At 37.8% G+C, this 18,651-nt stretch overlaps 1 protein-coding gene across 1 annotated transcript; it reads right to left on the reverse strand.

Annotated features, from left to right (window-relative positions):
- Positions 1-3,982: 3,982 nt before the first annotated feature.
- LOC104524974 (uncharacterized protein KIAA0355-like) lies at positions 3,983-17,757 on the reverse strand (the record flags this gene model as incomplete). The annotated part of the gene is made up of 6 exons (XM_010168009.1): positions 17,083-17,757; positions 8,380-8,586; positions 5,804-5,944; positions 5,423-5,518; positions 5,127-5,288; positions 3,983-4,141 (listed from the first exon to the last, which is right to left on the reverse strand). Coding segments are annotated over exons 1-6 (1,260 nt in total), but the record flags the coding sequence as incomplete, so codon positions are not given.
- Positions 17,758-18,651: the final 894 nt, after the last annotated feature.

Consider the following 18,651-nt stretch of genomic DNA (forward strand, 5'->3'; position numbering starts at 1 on the left):
CCCCCCCCTTTAAGTTATAAAATCCCACACCAACGTTCAACCTAAGGGAACTCTGATAGTTTTAGTTCCCTGTTATATAAAGAGAAGAAAAGTGACTGTTCAATTTGTTAAATTCTGAGCCTTCTGTAAGACATCAGGAAAATATATGGAAGATGAAAGTCTTGAAAATTAACATTCTGTCATGAACCTTTCTTTTTATGGAATTGAGAAGGAATGGATTCACTTCAGCTTCATTTAAACTTTAATACCAGTGATAGTAAGTTCCATATTTGGTTTGTGCTTTCTGTTGTTGTCCAGTCTGCATGGGTTGGCCTTTTTGATCATTTCCATAATTTCCTATTTTGGTCATGCTGAACCAGCAGCTTTTTGGCAGCAGTCAGCAGTTCTTGCTTCAGTGACTAGCAGATTAGCTGTACCATTTATCCTTGAAATGGCAAAAGTCATCCAGTATAAATGAGCCTTCAGGGGATATTACTGGCTTTTTTTGCCACCATCCTACACTGATTCTACTTCTACCTGGTTGTCTACTACTGGTTATGGAGAAATGTGAAATACGAGTAATGCTGAGAGTCTCTTCTCTCTCCTGCTTTACCAAAACCATCCAGTGACACTTGAACATAATTATTTCCCACCTTTTAGATATTTTAGCATGAGGCTTTAGTTTTCCTCCAGTTGACTCTAAGTGTTTGCCCGAGTTTATTCAAACTTGTAGAACATGTCCAAGCACAGTGACAAAATGCCATGCCATTACCCACACATTAAAATACCTCTCATTTAATAACAGGGCAACTCCATTACTTTTTTCCTTGCATTTGTATCATTTTATGTAATTTGGTAATCTGGGATTCAGCTATATTGCAATTATAATTGGGATAAGGAGAGATGAACTTGGGAGTGATTTTTCTCAACTCCCAAGAAAAATACTGTCTGCATCTGAGACCTGTAAGCCAGAACTAAAACTCTGATTTGTGCAGACCTAGATCAGCTTCTGGTAGTGGTGCCTGGTAGCGCTCATGGTCTGGGCTTTGTTGGCAGTGTTCCCCCTGCCCCAGTATCTTCCTTTTTTCCCTTTAAAAAAAGTTCTACATTTCTCAACATTTGGTCAGAGTTATGACATCTGGGATTTAAACATTACTAGGAGATTTATGTGCTTCTGCAAGGCACATTTTTGCTACAGAAAGATCTATTGGCACAAAAAAGGACGGCTGGAGACTCAAAACTTTCTCTTCACGACTTTGCATGAGGCCAATTCAAAGGTTTATTTCCACTCATCCTCTGAATTCGACTATTTTAATACACATTACTTTTATTCAAACATGGAAATTTCTTCAGCTGATCCAAATCCGAAAATACATTTCTTAATATATATGCCAAGGTAAAAATTTATGAAAGCAGTTTTCCAGTTATTTCTAATGTTTTAAAACTGAAGCCTAAAATAACCAAGCAAACTAAGTCACATCTCATTGTGCTTCCCACTTTTGCTGCGTTTCTTCTTAAAAGGTACATGGCAAGACAGGCTAAAGATAGTGAGACTGTCAGGTAATGTTCTTTTTTACATTTGCCATTTAAATAACAAATTTCCACACAATTCTGAACTAATGCAGACAGCTTAGTTTCTAAAAGCAGTAAACCAAAGACTACGTAATATTGTCCCATGATTCATTTATCCGAGTTCTACACAAAATAAACTTAAAATAAACACATTCTCCCTCCCCGCCTGGTGGGTGCTTAGAGGATAGTTTCCTGTGCATCAGACATCTATTGTTCTTGTTTTACAGGTGTTTCCTCTCTCATCTCCACCCAAAGAATGCTTTCAAGAGGCAAATTACAATTTCTCATCATTGCATGACTCTACATACAAGCATAATTGAATCTTGTAAAAAAATTACGGCACATAGTTTATAAAGAAAAACCTCAACCCTCACACCCTTCCAAACTGTAACAAATCAAAGTGAGAAGGAACGAAGGAGAGAAGGCTCACAAGTAGTTTTTCGTGTGTATAGCTCATTACTGTGTCTTTGAAGATAGAAACCTGCTACTTTCAGAACCTGAGGTTCACGCAAAAATCTTTGGAGACATTCATGATGCAACACGAGTAATACTCCTTATATCAGCACTGTCATTTAGGAGAATGTGTAAGTAAGTTTTATGCTGACAACTCTCCAAATATTATGATAAACCTGAAGACTATTAGCACTTTAATTATCAGCAGGTCTAACTAGTTATGTCTAGACTGGGGACACCAGGAGATTTCCAGACACCTGAGTCCAAATGTGCCTCGGGCCACTCCCCAAATTTCATCAAGGCAGGACTTGGGTGTGCACAACCCTAAAACCCTCTGGGAAGGAAATGGTGAGAGGTGCAGCATCCTCCAAGACACTCCTCATCTAGATGCTCAGGAGCCAAGAACAACTCCCAAGTTACACAGCACACTCCCATAGGGCTGCTGAGAAACAGTTTCTTTCTTGGCCTCATTTCCTGTACCTTGCTGCTGACTCACAGCATCCTACCATGAACAGGTGAAGAGACAATTCCACATAACTATATCCTTTTTTCTAGTTCTTCTTGTATTTATTAATATTTAATATGTATTTTCCTTGAAAACACCTAATTAGAAATTTGATCGCTCTGACTATTCCACAATTGCCTTCTCTCCCTGCAAAGATGCCACCTTCTTATGCCTCCCTGTAAAACTTCCTTATACAAAGTGGTTAATGCACTAACATCTCCTATCCTGAAATCTCTGTACCACAGTGAAGTAAGGATTGATAGCAGGTGCACTGCTGTCATGATACTGATGTTCTGTCCCTTTGATTTTAGGCATTCTTTACATGAAAAGTCAGTTGAATTCCTGTATGATTTCAACCTACTTATTAAGAGAATAGCTAATATCTGAAATCTAATATCAAAGGAATGATAAAGCAGAAGTATCCAACAAATTTATCATTTACAATTTATCATTCACCCTTATTGGAGAACCTATTAATGGTACCAAAAACATATGGTTTAATGAACTAGAATGGAAGGTCAAAGTCACTTAATCCACTGTGTGATTTGAAAAATGTGACATTCACAAGGTATGTAGCAATATGGATCCTTTCATTAAAAATTACAATTAGTTACAAAGTCCTGCCTGCCATCACCTTGAACAAAGAATCAGTGTATGAATCAACAAGAAGCATTTAACCCATTGTAGGTTAAAGATGGTTCAGGGAACACTTGATAGAAACTAGAAACTATCACAGGCTATGGTGTACCTTTATCCTTGCATTTCCTTCCTATCCTATTGCATTCTTGCCCCCATTTTATTTGTCCAGTCAAATGAAAACTCACAGTAGTCCAAAAACCCTACGTGTCGTGAATGAACACTTTATTAAATGAAGAAAGAGAATGTATGTTCCAAGCATCTATTTTTAGCAACTTCAGATACTGAAAAATCCATGGGGTTTGCTTCTAAAGAACACACGTGTCTACAGCAAGGTATTTAATTGTTCTGTCCTCTGTTGGAGATCGCAGGTAGTGTTACTTGCTGCAGAGGACTTCCTGGTTTATGCTGGGCAGGAAACCCAGCTTCCATTCAAAGTAGAGAGGAAATGAAGAAAATGGCAGTTTTTAAAACTAATCTGAGAGAAGGGTGAGGAAGAGGTGTTTCTTTCTAACAGTCATCTAAGGATTTGAAAATCTTTCTATTTCACTATGAGTTAGAAGTTTCATTTATTGTGTTCTCTCTAGTAACAGAGACTACGAAGTACACAGTACATTCTCCTGTTCCTACCGACTAGATACCATCTATGTATGAACTTGCATTCTGCAAGGATACATTTTGCTCATAAATCAAGTTAGCTGCAGCATTAAAAATGGAGAAACACTAAGTAAGACACTGGAAATTAATTTCCAACCTCTCTAAAATATCTAGTTTCTCCTCAGGATTTTTAAGTAGCTCCTTTTTTTTTTTTTGCTAAGCCTATTCATAGTCACTTACCAGCCCAGCTTGGCCAAATAACAATTGTACAGCAGTTTTGCAGGCTCCTCGCCAAGTGGAAGGGCAAACTTGATTTAGTACTTCAGTAACAGGAGAGTCATCCCGTGGTGTAAGTCCATTATGGCATCCAGCTTCCTTAATCAACTGCAGCATTGTGTGCTGGAAAAAAGAATAAAATCATAAAAGCTTTGTCATACTAAACACGTGGTTCAGAAATGTTAACACCAATGCTTCCATATGTGTTTATCGTTGTTCTACATGTTTTTAAAACAACTATAGTGTCTTGTTACCTCTGAATAGTCTTGTATAACTAGAAGAGCTCAACTGCAGATCAGAAATATGGAAGATCGTCTCTGCTATTTGGAACACAATACTGCTCTCCAAAATCATAAACAGTATTTTTGCCTATATTCTTGCAAAACAGATTTAATCCAAACTACAAAAAGCACTGCAAAGACAACAGAAAAGCAGCATGTTGAGCTGTGGATTGTTTCAACTCTTTCATAAGCAAGGAATTGGGCTTATCTAAAAAATAAAGGGAAAATACTGATTAAAATTGCCTACACTACTTACTGAATGGACATATTTTCCATTCCTTTTTATGGAAAACAGAATTAACTTCTCCACCATTTTAATTTTTTTTAATTGGTTAAAGTTTGTAAGAAGACATTTAAAGGAGCATCGTTACAAAACATTTTTTCAAGTACCTCCCTTAGCACTAGGCTGGGCCAGACTTATTTTGGCACCTAAGATAAAAGTTTTGAAGTGCATCACCTGGTTGGGGCATCTGTAAGGGCTCACTTTCCTCTGCACTTCTTGATACCCAACCCACCTAACCCTCCACAAGCTTCACTACCTTCTTCATTTCTATGCTTCTTTCAGATTGGACTAAGTTTGCTCAGGTGGTTAAAACATTATCAGAAGCAGGCGTGGACCTACAATGTTATCAACATCTTGTTTCCACAGGAAGCCAGGCTAAAAATACACACTTTTAAATACAAGCCTGGCACTGAATTTCTACAGCAGCTGTTCTCTGAATTTAAGGAGTTCTATGGTTTTTGGGTTTTGTGGGTTTTTTTGGTTGGTTGGTCTTTTGTTTATTTTTTTTCCTCCCCTTCACTCTTGTTAGATTCAGCATTATTACCGTTTTCAGCTTCAGGTTTTCTGCTGCAGACTCATTAAAGGATATTCCTTTCAGAAAATGTGATCCTATCTGAACAGGTACAGTGGGCAGTTCACACTGAATTGGCTGAGGTGGAGTCTGTCTCCTTCCTGTTTGCTGGGCTTCAGCTTCACTGCAACAGCCCTGAAATATAAAACAGAAGATCAATTAGAAGAAATGAAGACTGGAAAATCCTAATATGAGTCTTCTTTTTTTTTTAAATAGTTATTGTCAAGGTAAGGAAAGATGAAAGGGAGAACAGGTTTAGCAGATCCTACCTGAAGACTTGCTTCAATAGCTTTTGGGTTCAAGTGGAAGCCAGCCTTCATTGCATATTCACAGTGGCCTAAACTCTCCAAAGCCACTTTGTAAGCCTGACATTAAACAAAAAGTTAAGATAGAACAGGGATATCAGCAAGTAAGTAAGCATGCAGTCACTGTGTCTGGAAACATATATAAGAACTGTTACATGTATTTACCCCACTCAGCTCTACGGCATACACACATTTATCACAGAAGATTCCAATACTGTAATTCTCAAATATCTCATGGCTGCCTGTGGTACATATTTCTGCAGTAATATACTCCTTCCCTATTTCATTCCTCAGCCCACTGGCTCTACTACATGCACATGAAAGCAGGAGGCTTTAAAAACTCACCTGCAAAGCACTGTCAATTTTCATGTTTAGCTCTTTGAGCTGATGTTCAGGGATTGCCACACTCTGTGAGCAGAAAAGTTGCTGAACCTCAATTCCTGCCAAACATCCATCACAGCCTCTTTCTCGCAGTCGAGATGTGGCCTGTAATGTAAAATAAAAATCCAAGGTAAATAAGTTCAACATTAAACCAGGTCAAGCTTAATTAAATTTTTAAAAAGAGGAAAAAAAAACCCCACAGAGTTTAAAACATTATAAAGGAGATGAGAAGAAGCACCTGGTGGAAAGAATCTGGAGGAGATTATTTATTATAACTTCTTAAACCTCTACTGCTACTTTGAAAGTACAAATCTCACGTAATTTGTATGGCATATAGGTGTTGGCTAGCAACTTCATTCAACATTGTTTGCTGTTACTATTTCAGCTCCCTCTCAGACTAAGGATCCTGTTACACAGGCCACATGATGACTGTGGTTACCAGGAAGGACTTGTAACTTCAACATTAAAGGGTATTACTTGCCACAGAAACAGGAGATACATTTAATCATGTGTACAAACACTCCTATGTACATAAAAAGGTATATTTTATAAAATTAAGGGTGATTACTGTGGTGCAATTTCAGAAGAACCACACAAGACCAAGATCAACTTAACACAGCAAGAGAATAGCTTTATATAATATGATTTTGAAAAATAAGAAATATTAAAAGCCAAATATCTAGTTTTAACTGTAAAATATTACACTATTGAGTAGGGAGAAATAAATAAAAACCTACTCTCAACTGCATTTAAGGCTTCAGATACAGCTTATTTTTCAGTCTACAAAGGAGTCTTGCTCTAAAGTAGGAGGTCCAAAATGGAGCTTTTTGGTAGTACAGCCAATGGACATCGCTCACCACATCGACACATACAAAATTAGAGCATTTTCCAAGTGAAAATCGTAAAAAGGAAAAAATAGTTTTGAGCTACCGACAAAGTATAATCTTAAAGTTTATCCCGTAACAGCAGTGTATTCTCCTGCCAAAGAGGCTGATTTTATATGGAAATAATAGATTGCCTTCCACTCCACAAAGGAAAAATTTGGAAAGATTTCAGTATTTCAAATCTCCCTTCTATCAAAATAACTTGCATATTAGTCTTTCTACAATGGAGAGAGAGAGATTTTATTTATTTACAGAGCACAGATCCTTCTTATGCTAGCCTAAAACCCCCACACAAACACTTCAGAGTAGTTATTTTAGTCAATCATAAAAAATGAGAAGTTTCTTCTATTGTTATTCTGGAACTAGAGAGAATCTGTATTTTTATCTTCTCCTCCCCATAATAAAAGATTTTATTAGTGTATATTTCGAAATACGGGTTCTATTAACAGAAATGGCTGAGGTGGGCTGGTAAGGAGGTAAAAAACAAAGTTAAGGTCCCAGATTCTCCAAACCCAAATTTAATTTTAACCATATTTTAAACAAACTTGACAGCAATTGCAGGGCATTTCTAGAAATTGTAACACAGTTCCAAGGAACTAAGTATATTAAACAATATAAATTTAATTATTTTTATGCAAAAGGAGTAAAGCTATACCAGGATCAGACCTGTTATAGTTATCTGTAATACACCGATAGCACTCCCAAATCCTTACTTTATCCAGTGAAATAAATTTATGCTGCAGTAAAAATTACAAATAATTGCTCTGCATTCATAGTTCTAAAGGAAACTTGTTTGCTTTCATATACCTTGCAGATGTTAGTTGACAAATGGAAACCTTGACAAGATTTCCAGTCAAGATGATTAACAAGCCTGTGTAGGCTGCCAAATTAGATTTCAAAAGCACGTGCTCCATGTTACTTGAATTTAAGGAAACCACACAATCAGTGTCTGAATCCATTTTGATTTATCAGTCTGCAGACTTGAATAAGTACAAGAGAAAGCAGAAAAGCTCACAAAACCAATTTTCTTTGTAAAATACTTTTTCCAGCTTGAAAAGTAAGGATTCCACAGATGGCAAGTGTTTGCAAAAATACAAGTCCAGAGAGTGGTACGTGTAAGTAATATGATTAACATTCCACCAACTGATGGATCAAACAACATCAAGCTTAACAGCATGAATACAAAAGTGTTAAAAGTTACAGTAAAGATTTTTAAGTATAAAATAGGATTCATGCTCAAAATTTAGGAGAAAGACATTATCTAAATTATTTTTCACCAAGATTTTGCTCTGTTTTTGCAAAGACTCGTTGTATGTTTTTGCCTTAAAAAATTCCCTCTGTCTGCCAAACCACATTTGAGCTCTGTTAATTCATTGCTAATAACAGAAAGCTGTTTCCAGTGTCTGTGCACTCCTTATGCACAACCATATCACAAAGAAAACTTCACACAGGGAAAAAACAGTTTAATCACCATTTAGGCAAAACAAGTTTTAGCATCTGAAACTAACTGCACCATGTTCCACCCTTCAAATGTAGTATGTCTTTAAAATCAGAGATTTTCTTCCTTTATTAGGGCATCCAGCCTGAATTTAGGTTTCACTAAATATAACTGCCATTTCACTAAATATTAATATCACTACAGCAAGATCTCCATACCTCTGCTGCTCCTCTCCATGATCGTATTGCATCTTCTAGCTCAGTTGTGGGGCTTAAATTTGAGGCTCCAGCCCCACTAATGTTCTTTCTCTCCTGAGCTACAGCTTCAGCAAAGCAAGAGTGTGCCACTGGCTGGACCTTCTGCAAAGCTTGTGACAGGAACTGAAAGTGGACCTGCATCACTGTCAAGAAACATCGTCCAAGCACCTGCAGGAGAGGAAACAAACCAGTTTCAAGCAAATAGAAGATTTCACAGAAGTTTCCCTTCTTCCTTTTTGTTCAGCGTTTGGGGTAAGGAACTAAGTTAAACTCATATATTTTTTTAATTATTAAAATAATGCTTCAGATCATAAGTAACACATGATATTTATTTACCATTTACTTGAAGTAAATAGTAAGTAAGCACTGGTTTCTATGAATTAAGAGGAGATCAGACTGATCCCATGTCATTTTTACTTCTACACTCAAGTTATGGTCATTTGAAGAATGAAAAGCTTGTTAAGTTACTTAGCAATACGGAGCACATGAAACAATACAACAATGGGAGTAGCATATAACACAAGGACAAAGTCAACAGTAAAATCCACTTGCACACAGACCTAGCCGAATTTATGATAAAAATCCCAAGACAAAAGGTCTGAATCATTTTAAGACATTATCATAAAAATCAGAGAAGTTTAATCCAGCAGTTTATCTTCCAAGCAGGGCAATAATCAGCAATAAGCATGAAAAGCATTTTGCCACATAATACAGTGGCAACACAGTGCCATTTTTAGAATCCAACAGTGAGTGCAGAATGCACGCACAAAGCTGCAGCCCTGTCACTTGCATTGTTTGACAGGAACTGCTAGCGCTGGCACAAACCTGCTCTTCGGAATATTTCACTGAAATGGGTCATGTAATACTCACTCGGAAAGCCCGAGGGAAGGCAGGGAAGTGAAGGGCTGCCAGTCCCTCCCGGTACTCGCTGGGCTGAGAGCAACACCAGCACCATGCTGGGGAAGGGGTGCCCACCTCTGCCAGCCAGAGCTGGGCTCCATGTCCCGGACCTCTGTCCCCTGGGCGTTTCCATCCCCCATTTATCTCCCTCTCTCATACCAATGCTAATGAGAATTATGACCGAAAACAGACATATCCCTGAGTTACTACAAGCAAAACAAAACAGGTCACACAAACTGGGTATTTGGGTGCAGCCAAATGTGGAAGAACAGAGGAGTGCGACCATCCAGAAGGACAACCTGGAGAGCAAAGCAGCAGGAACAGGAATGTTCTGTCGGATGAAAGCTTACAACAAAGCATAACTACAACACAGTAGAGAAGCAAGTGTTTTCCAAATTACTGTAGAAAGTATTTAAAAGCTATTCAAAGTGTTTTGTTTCTTTAACGCAGTCTGTCACACAAAGTGGTTTAAAACGTATACTTGACTTTGATTTATTAAAAAATACTCTACTTGAATTCCATTTTAGGAATAATTCATAAAATACACAGATAATGTACAAAGCCATCGTGCCTTGGAGCAAATAAATCATCTGGCTTATTTTCAGCTACATTCTTCTGGAACAAAAATATTCAGACACAATGATCTTACTGGCAAGACTCTGTAGTCACACGAACAGTTATATGCATTAACTATCTTACTTCAGAAGAACCAGTGGTGGCAATGCTTTTTTCCATTGCATCCGGACTCCTTTTGACATTCCATTCTGGTTCAATCACTTCCCTTCTTTGTACAAGGCATAAAATTAAACATTTTTGGTACTTTGACTGACCTCTGAAAGTGGAGTTTGCCTTATAAAAAAGCAGTCAGCAAATGATAAAATGAGTAAAAGTCCAACTTTCCTGGCTACAAGATTAGAAAGATTTATAAGAAAACTGCGGGAAAAGGCAACTGGCGATCTGAATATTTCTGTGTACAAAGAACACAGTTCTCAGGGGAAGAAGAAACTAGGACTCATTAGGAATTTGAAGCCGATTAAGTTTCAAAGAATATTTAAGGTACAGAGGTTGAGTTTCCCCTGCCTGGGAATAACACTCAAAATAAACAAATGATTTACTTTTTAAGTGGCAGCACACAACATTCCTAGTATAATTTACAATGTTAAACAGTAAAGATAAATAGTAACATCTGCTTTACTGAACTTTTATTTTGTTTGAAAAATAATCTATTTCAGTCTTCCTCAGAAATGGGTAAGTATGGTTTTAACTGCTTAAATAAAATCCAAGTGGTGGAGGATTTTTGCACTCTTAAACACTTACTGCAGATGCCAAACTCACTTTGCTTTAAAGTTCAGTTCTTGAGGATTTTCTTCCAAAGAGCTGAAACTCTGTCCTAACTGTGGGAAAGAAGTACGAGCACCACCAGTTTAACAAATACAGCCAGGGTTGGCCGGCAGTTACCAAAGTGTGTAAAGCAATACACTAAATCTCTGTTGCAAAATCTGCAGAACATTAGCATGTGGATGAGTCTTTTCGCAGTTAGAGACACCACTATCTCTTTTTAGAGTTTATTTTCCCCTACTTTCCCTGGCAGAAGTGTTTGTTCTTATTACAGACTAAAGCTTGAGAGTCAAACTAAAACCTAGAGACTATGTAGTAATCAAAGATAAACTGGAATCATCACAGTTGTCAACTAGTAAGTTTTTCTTGGTAGTGGTGGCGTTTTCTTAATTTCTGAGAATCATTTACATTGCATACACAATAAGGTCGTCAGCTTGCAAAATTTTGTCCCAAGAACTAAAGCTCTAGCACTTGACTTTCCTAACCTGTTACCAGGTAGGACAGCTATTTATCTCAGCAGCTGAACAACCTTACCTAAAGGAACCTGCCTTCCTGTTTAGGCAGTTGGAAGCAAAGTGACTTTTTGGTGAGGTCTCACTTCAGACTTTCCTTGTCTCTGAAACAGGTGATGAGTTTAATCAAACTGGTTACATACACACAGGAGCATCAGGTGGAGATGCAGTGTTAGGTTATCCCCCTAATGGGGGTACACAAATCAACTTTGGAATATTTTGCTGGACAAAGTGCACACAAAATTGCCAGATTACATTGCTAAACAGTGATGCCATGCAAATTCCTGGCAAGCAAATCTTATACAACAGATTATTTAAAGCAGAACACTACCACTAATAAAGATAGCAAATAACCAGTGTCAGTCTTCCAAACGTGATACCAACACTGACCTACAAGTATCATTTTAGGTAGTAGAACTTTTTTTTTTTTCTTTTTTCCTTTTTTTTGGGGGGCTATTGCCCTAGACAAACAAAACCCTCAAAAAAAAAACCCCAAAACACTGCAACGCACTTATTCAGTGGTTTTCTACTACCATAATTTCCCTTAACAGAGTTCTTAATGGCTTTGGCAATGATAAACCCTGTGCACAACCTGTCTACTCACTGAAGAGACCAGATTAAAATAGCAGTATGATGAAGTTAACAAGGTATGACTCAAACTCACGTACCAGATTATGAGATAACCCCCTTTCCCACGTGCTACTGAAAGTGGGCAGAATATTACTCATTTTCACTATGTAGCAATGCCCTGCAGTTCAAAGAGTTATCTCATGACCAAAACACTCCAAGGGAAGACATGATCCTGCTCATTGAAAAAGAGTTACCTACAAGATAAACTAGATTCCAGTGGAAGTTGCACCTTTACATCTACAGTATCAGGAGACATGGGCAGCCCGACAGTCTCATATCTGCTCACAGTCAACCTAAAACCCCAGTAGTGATAATCTGATATTGGCAGCTGCTAAAGTGCTAATTATAATTTATCAGAAAAGCATTTAAGTGTTAAGCATTTTAAAAACAAAAAGTAGCAATTAAAATGTAATAAAAAAATATTTATAAAGACAATGCTAGCAGATCTGAGAGCAGACCATGAGATTATAGACCAAGAAAAGAGTACAATGTCATTCCAGCAAGCCACAGCATTTCCAGCTGATCTGAAGCAGCTTTTTGTTACTAACAATTCCTCAATTCAGAAAAGTCTGAAGCCAATCCCTACAAATCACAGGAAAGATCATTTAAAAAAAAATATTTAAATGGGGCTTTACAATGTTTGCTAAGGAAAGCCTCCATTTTATATTTACTCAGACATTTTTGTCCTACAAGCTTCTTGTTAAAGTCTTCAGTTATTTTATACAAATAAAAGCCAAAAATTATCTCAATTTAATACAAAACAGAGCATCCAAATAAATATCCTGTGTCCATTCATGCTTCACTTTTGTTTAGGAAGGCAACATGTACATTTCTGTCATTACTATCACTTTTAAGACAACACAGAAACTCCTTGTAACTGAAACAAGATTAATTCTTTGTACTTCGCAGTAATTGGGCTGCTGCAAAGCTTCCCAAAAGATGAGGAAATATACAAACTTTTTTCCAGTTTTAAATTTTTTTCTCCCCACAGGAGTTTCTTTAATGCTTTTTAACATAAGTACAATTTTACTGCATTCTTCCAGTTTACAAAACCGTAACAGATCTGGAAAACTTAACATAAAACACGCTCTCGTTCCCCCTGATTTCCAAGCTGTTCCTCACGCACACAGGCACAAAATACCTGAGAATTCAAAGTTGAAAGGGGAAAAGGAAAGGGGGAAAATAAAAATCAGCATTTGCATTTCTGAAATTAAGGAACCTAGAGAAACTCCATCTGTCACCAACACTTTGATCAAGAGAAGTCACCTTACACATCCTGGCAGACAGCTATTAACTAGCAAGCTCTGTTCTGCCAAAAACCAATAAATAAATTAAAAACCTTACCCACGGCTGCTACAGTCCAGACTGACCAACCTTTTTTAGTCCAAATCCAAGTCAGTGTATGTTCATCAGATCATGACATTTTCCTGATACTCTCTTCTCTCTGGGCTAGAGCCCACTACACTAAAGATGTGTGGCACCTCACAAAAGCTACAGCTCTCTCCTAAACTTCTAAAGCCAAACCTGCTCTGCTTGTATTTCTCATTCTTCCTCAAAACATACAGCCTTTGCTGAGGAAGGCTTAGGAAAAGTACCTTTTCCTTAGCTGGGTTCATGCATAGAAAAAGCCTCATTCTCATGTCCTTCTCAGGAATTTGAGGTTCTGTCCTCCCACACCACCATGAATTACAACCCACCTCCCGCTGCTTCTGTAATCTGCCAGAATCCATCCCTCAGATCAGAGGCTCTCGAGTACCTCTTCATAGAATATTGCTGAGCTGTCACTCAGACATTTGACCATCTCTCAATTCTTTCTCAGGCAGAGTTGGAAGTTCTTTCAGTCATCTACTAGAGAATCTGTGAAAGCAACTTCAGATATTACTGCATTTCCTCCCCTGTATTTTCCAAGGAAGAAATTACACTGCCTCTCACACTCTTTTTCTCTCGTTTCCCCTGGTCAGTGAACTCTGATTAAGTCACGCAAGCCCTTTATATTTTTCTGCTTCCTTTGTGAGTTTTTCAATCCTGCTGGTATTTTTATGAAATGTTAACTTTTCTAAAGATCAGGGGAAAAAAACCCAAACCAACCATACTTTTTTTTTTTTTTTTAATTAAAATTTCAGCATAAATAGCTCGGTCTTCAAATCACAGGAAAGCAGAGTACAAGAGGCTCTCAAAAGGTCACACTACCGTCCCAAGCGAGGAGCAATTTCACCTGGGCCAGTTTTGCTAGATGCAGGTTTAACCTGCTCTGTAAGTTCTTCATGATGGAGGCTCCCTACCCTTTGTAGCAATCCACGTCAGTGCTTCACTAACATTACAAAGTATTTTCATAACATCTAAAATGAATCTTTCCTTTTGAAATTTAGAGTTCATTACTTCTTGCTCCACCTTAGGTGGATATGAAGAACAAAACACTAACACGTCTTCTGGCTGCTTCTTACATACCTGAACAATTCTGATTTTCCTTCTTAGTCTTCTCTTCTGTAGAGTCTGTCTTTTCAATCTGTCCTCTGAAGTCCTATTTCCTGGATGTCTGATTACCTTTGCTACTCTGGTGTCTCTCCAGTTGCTCACCATTTCTTTAAGTGCAACAGCAGTGGTTCATGCATGCACTGCATGTTAAAGATCATAACCAAACTGAAGAGAGTTGAATGCTTATTTAATGGTTCTTCAGGTTGTTGTTATGTTAAATACATGACAACTGCCTCTTTGCACAATAGCAACAACATTGATTTATTATTTGCAACTGCACAACACTAACTCTTACTCAACATATGACTAACATAAGCCCTAGAACTGTTCTTCAGAACTGCTGCCCAGTGGGCTCCACTTATGAGGCTGAAAATTCCTATTTAAATATTAGACTCATAGAATTGTTTTGGTTGTAGAAGACCTTTAAGATCATCCAGTCCAACTGTAACTAGTACAGTATTTTAATGTACTGAGTCATACCATATTGTAATGTTTAGTTTTCCCCTCTGAATTCCATCCCAACTGGAAAAGTCATTTGTTCAGTTCAAGATTCTTTTTAATTCAGCAGGTCTTCCAGCATACTTATATCATGTACTTTCAAGTGACCTACAAACTTAAATGTATTCTCTATGCTGACCTCTGCCAAAGTCCATTTCAACAGTGAGCGACTGACAACTGCTTCCTGGGCACAATCATCCAACTAGTCTGCCCATATACTTAAGTCATCTAAACGATGCTCCCTGGCTGACTTATAAAACAATCACGAGTCAGTGTCAAATTCTTACATTTTGCTGGTTCTTAAGCAAAAGCAGAATGTAATACTTGTCTCATTATGCAAACGTTCCCATAAATCTTGACTTTTTTTTAAAGCTATGTGCAAGATGCAGTTTTAATTAAGAAAATATGCAAGAAAAGTATGGTGACAAGTGGTCCATTTCCACAGAAAACCAAGGAATCCAGCTGTTTTGCTCACCTTCTCTTTACATTTGTTGCTACCATAGAGCTGCCTGGTGAAGAGAGCACTGCGGGTGCACGTGGAGCTCAGAACAAGGGCTAGGTCTATACAGGTAAAGCAGGGACCAAAGCAAGTTCCTCTACCTTTGCTTTGAGCTGGCAGGACATGCAGACAACTTATGCAAACAATGCTTTGCTTTTGCTTGTGAACTCCACTCGCTGCTGAAGCGGCACTCTCCCCAGACAGTGTGGGACAGGGTATGAATTAGCACCTAGAATTGCTTGACTAGGTTTATAAAAGCAGTATACAGATAGCTGCCAACATTTTGCAAGACACAGTTTCAAAGTCCACAAAAAACCCAAAGAACACAGGCAGTGCTTCAAATGGTTTTGCTTTTTTTTTTTTTCCTTTTTTCATTAAAAAATGTCTTTCAGCACAGATATCATCAATGTCTTTAATTACATAAACTAATTATGTAGTTATTTTTAAGGGTTTGTTTGGTTTTTTTAAATATATTTTTTTCCTACAGCCTTAGCTAAACCTAGTGGTGTTATTCAATTGTTTTCAAAAATAGCAGCCTACAGAAGACATTTATAACAAATATGTAGCCAATCTTAGTTCATTTTATACTGAGTATACAAGACTGAAAGCTGTCAGTTATATTTCTCACTACAATTACATACTATGAATAGGATTCTACTTAACTACTTCATCCGTAAGCTGTGCAGTTACAGAAAGCAGATAATGGTTGATAAGCATTCTGTATACTACTCATCCTTATAAAGTTACCTGAAACATAAAAAATAAGAGAACTCAAAAATAAGTTTTCCACTCAGTATGGACTTCCACAGGAATAACTTTGCAAAGACTGCTGGAAAGAATGTCAAAACACAAGGAACTGCTGAGAACACCAGGGATTCCTACGTGACTATCGCCTAACACTGCCTGTTACATAATGAAGACATTTAATACAAGAGAAATACCCAGAAATACCCATGATAAGAGTTGGAGATCCTCTCTTAACATCAAAACCTCCAAATTCTGACTGCTGGGCACTCACTGCCAGTGCACAGAAATTATAGCGAAGTCATGACAAATTTTTCCAGCACAAATCTCTCGTGCTAGCGCACGGTATTTTCTTTTTAAGCACAACAGCTCAAAAAGACAAGTCTGTTTTGAAGAGTGATCAAACATTATTTTACACAAGTTTTGATCCTTAGTCAACTAATACGCAGCTTTACACAAACACTGATGACAATACACCACTCACAAGTGTTCAGCTTTCCCCCCAAACGGACAATACTAGGGAAAGTATAGGTTAATTTAGAATACAGTGGCTCAATATCATTAGAAATATTACCTAATATAAACCAGAAAATTGTTTAAAACTTATCTAGTTGGTTTAGAGGAGAAGGGTGTTGGGTTTTTTTGGTTTGCATTATTATTTTTAAACTAAGCATGGTTTCCCCAAAGAAGAAAGAGGTTGTTGGATTGCTGGTTACAAGTTTAAATCACACAGAAGATTACCATTTAGAATTACATAAGTAGCACAATTTAACTAGAACTCATCTTTCTTATTTCATGAAATCTTTAAATAGAGTGCAAGTTATACAGAAATACCCACTAAGCACCTAATTCAACATAGCAGGAAGTCAGGCACTGCAAATGACTTAATACTTTCAAGAAGAAAACATAAGAATAGAAGAGTTGCTCTTTTTAGCAGCATTGCCCACAAATAAAAAGCACAGCACAGAGAACTTCTGAAGGTTTTTTTAAGAGATTCTGAAGAGAAGCCCAATTAAGAATGAATGATACAAATTCACGTGGAAAATAGTATCCCCCAAGGTAGCTTACCTCAATGTCTTGTAGGCTGAACTCTTTTTGATCTTTAAAGTTTGCAGCTCCTGCACTCAGTTCCATCAGCATTTTTGCTATTTCTGGTTTTATTGCTGCTGTGAGTCGACTCGCTGCTTCCATGACATGTTCCTGCACGTCTTTCAGTTGCATAGCTGCCTTAGAATAGTGCGAGTTCCTAAATACACTGCTGAAAAGGTCTGTAAGGAAAGTGCTTGTACGGCAAAACACGTTGAGTGCATCCAGGTATTTGGAGATTCCCTGCTGGATGTCTGCGATCGGAGTAGTATGGGACACAGGGTGGTTGCAGCCGCCCGCAGCAGCTGAGGAGACCAAAGGGGATGCTGGGGTTGTAGATGCCAGCGGTGCGCTCAGGGTCCTGCCTAGCTCAGGCATTTGATACTGCTGGTGTTGCTGCACTTTTTGCTTGGACCCGCCAAGCAAAAAGCGCCGCTTATAGTCCATTTTGCTTTCTTGTGCACTACAGCAATACATAAGTGAGTGCTTGTCCAAAGATTTCTTGAATTAACAATCACTTGTCAAATTCCTTCCTCAAATATACAGTTATGTACAGTAACAGTGGAGGACTGTGTACATCAGTTTCACAAAAGGCATTTCAAAAAGGCAAGCGTCTGTATAATCTGTATCAGCAGTGAGAAAGGCAGCAGATTTGCTGACTCTGTATTTTCAGTGTTCAGTGCAGCCCTGCTGCAGTTATAAACTGTACTCAAAAAGCAAGCCCAAGTATCTTAATAATGCTCTGTCTCTTGTTTGGTATTCTACTCTGCACACAGAAAAGCAATGCTGGAGCAGAGAAGTTGTCACCTACGATTTCTTCATGAGCATATTATTGTCACTTGCTGTTAAGTCTACAAAAGTTATTTTTGTCAATGCAAATAATAGTTTTAGAAGCAATACCTTAATACAATTTTCCCATTAGTAATATCAGGAAAAGTGGAGCAAACCACCGATCAACAGTGATTATAAAAGCAGTGCAGAGGCTCCTTCCTTGAAAAAGCAAATCCTTAAGTCAGCAGATCAAGTATCTTCAAATGTCTTGACAGATCCAGTCTGCCAAATTAGTTTACTTGTAGTGTATCTTCTTAATACTGGAGGGGGAGGAAAAAAAAAAAAATCTGGACTCTGTTTACAGAAGACTTTGCAAGTATAAACTATTAAAAATTAGAGTGTTTATTATTGCAAGCCTTCTTCCTCTTTCCTTGTTTGTTGAGGTAGTTGTTTCCGTTGTAACATTAAGAAGTGGTGCTTCCAGACTGCATTTGCCCTCAATTGTAGACTCAGAACAAAAACGCACAAATGTATTTGTAAGGCCTCTAGGTCATTTCCTGTGAAGGGGGAAAAAAAAAAAAAGTTTAAAATGTTATGGAACAATGAGAAGGTTTAAGATTTTAACTCCTGCAGTGTCCTGGTATACTTCTCTGGGCATACGTTGGCAACAATGCGCAAGATCAAAAGGAAGGGAGAGTTGCACTGACAGTTTAAAAGGCAGTTACAAGCTGGTGTCATCCTCTGACTAAACACAACACTGATGAATATTTTCTTATTAAT

This window comes from Antrostomus carolinensis, unplaced genomic scaffold (genome assembly GCF_000700745.2).
Source record: "Antrostomus carolinensis isolate BGI_N321 unplaced genomic scaffold, ASM70074v2 scaffold8225, whole genome shotgun sequence".
In the NCBI taxonomy this organism is placed as follows: domain Eukaryota; kingdom Metazoa; phylum Chordata; class Aves; order Caprimulgiformes; family Caprimulgidae; genus Antrostomus; species Antrostomus carolinensis.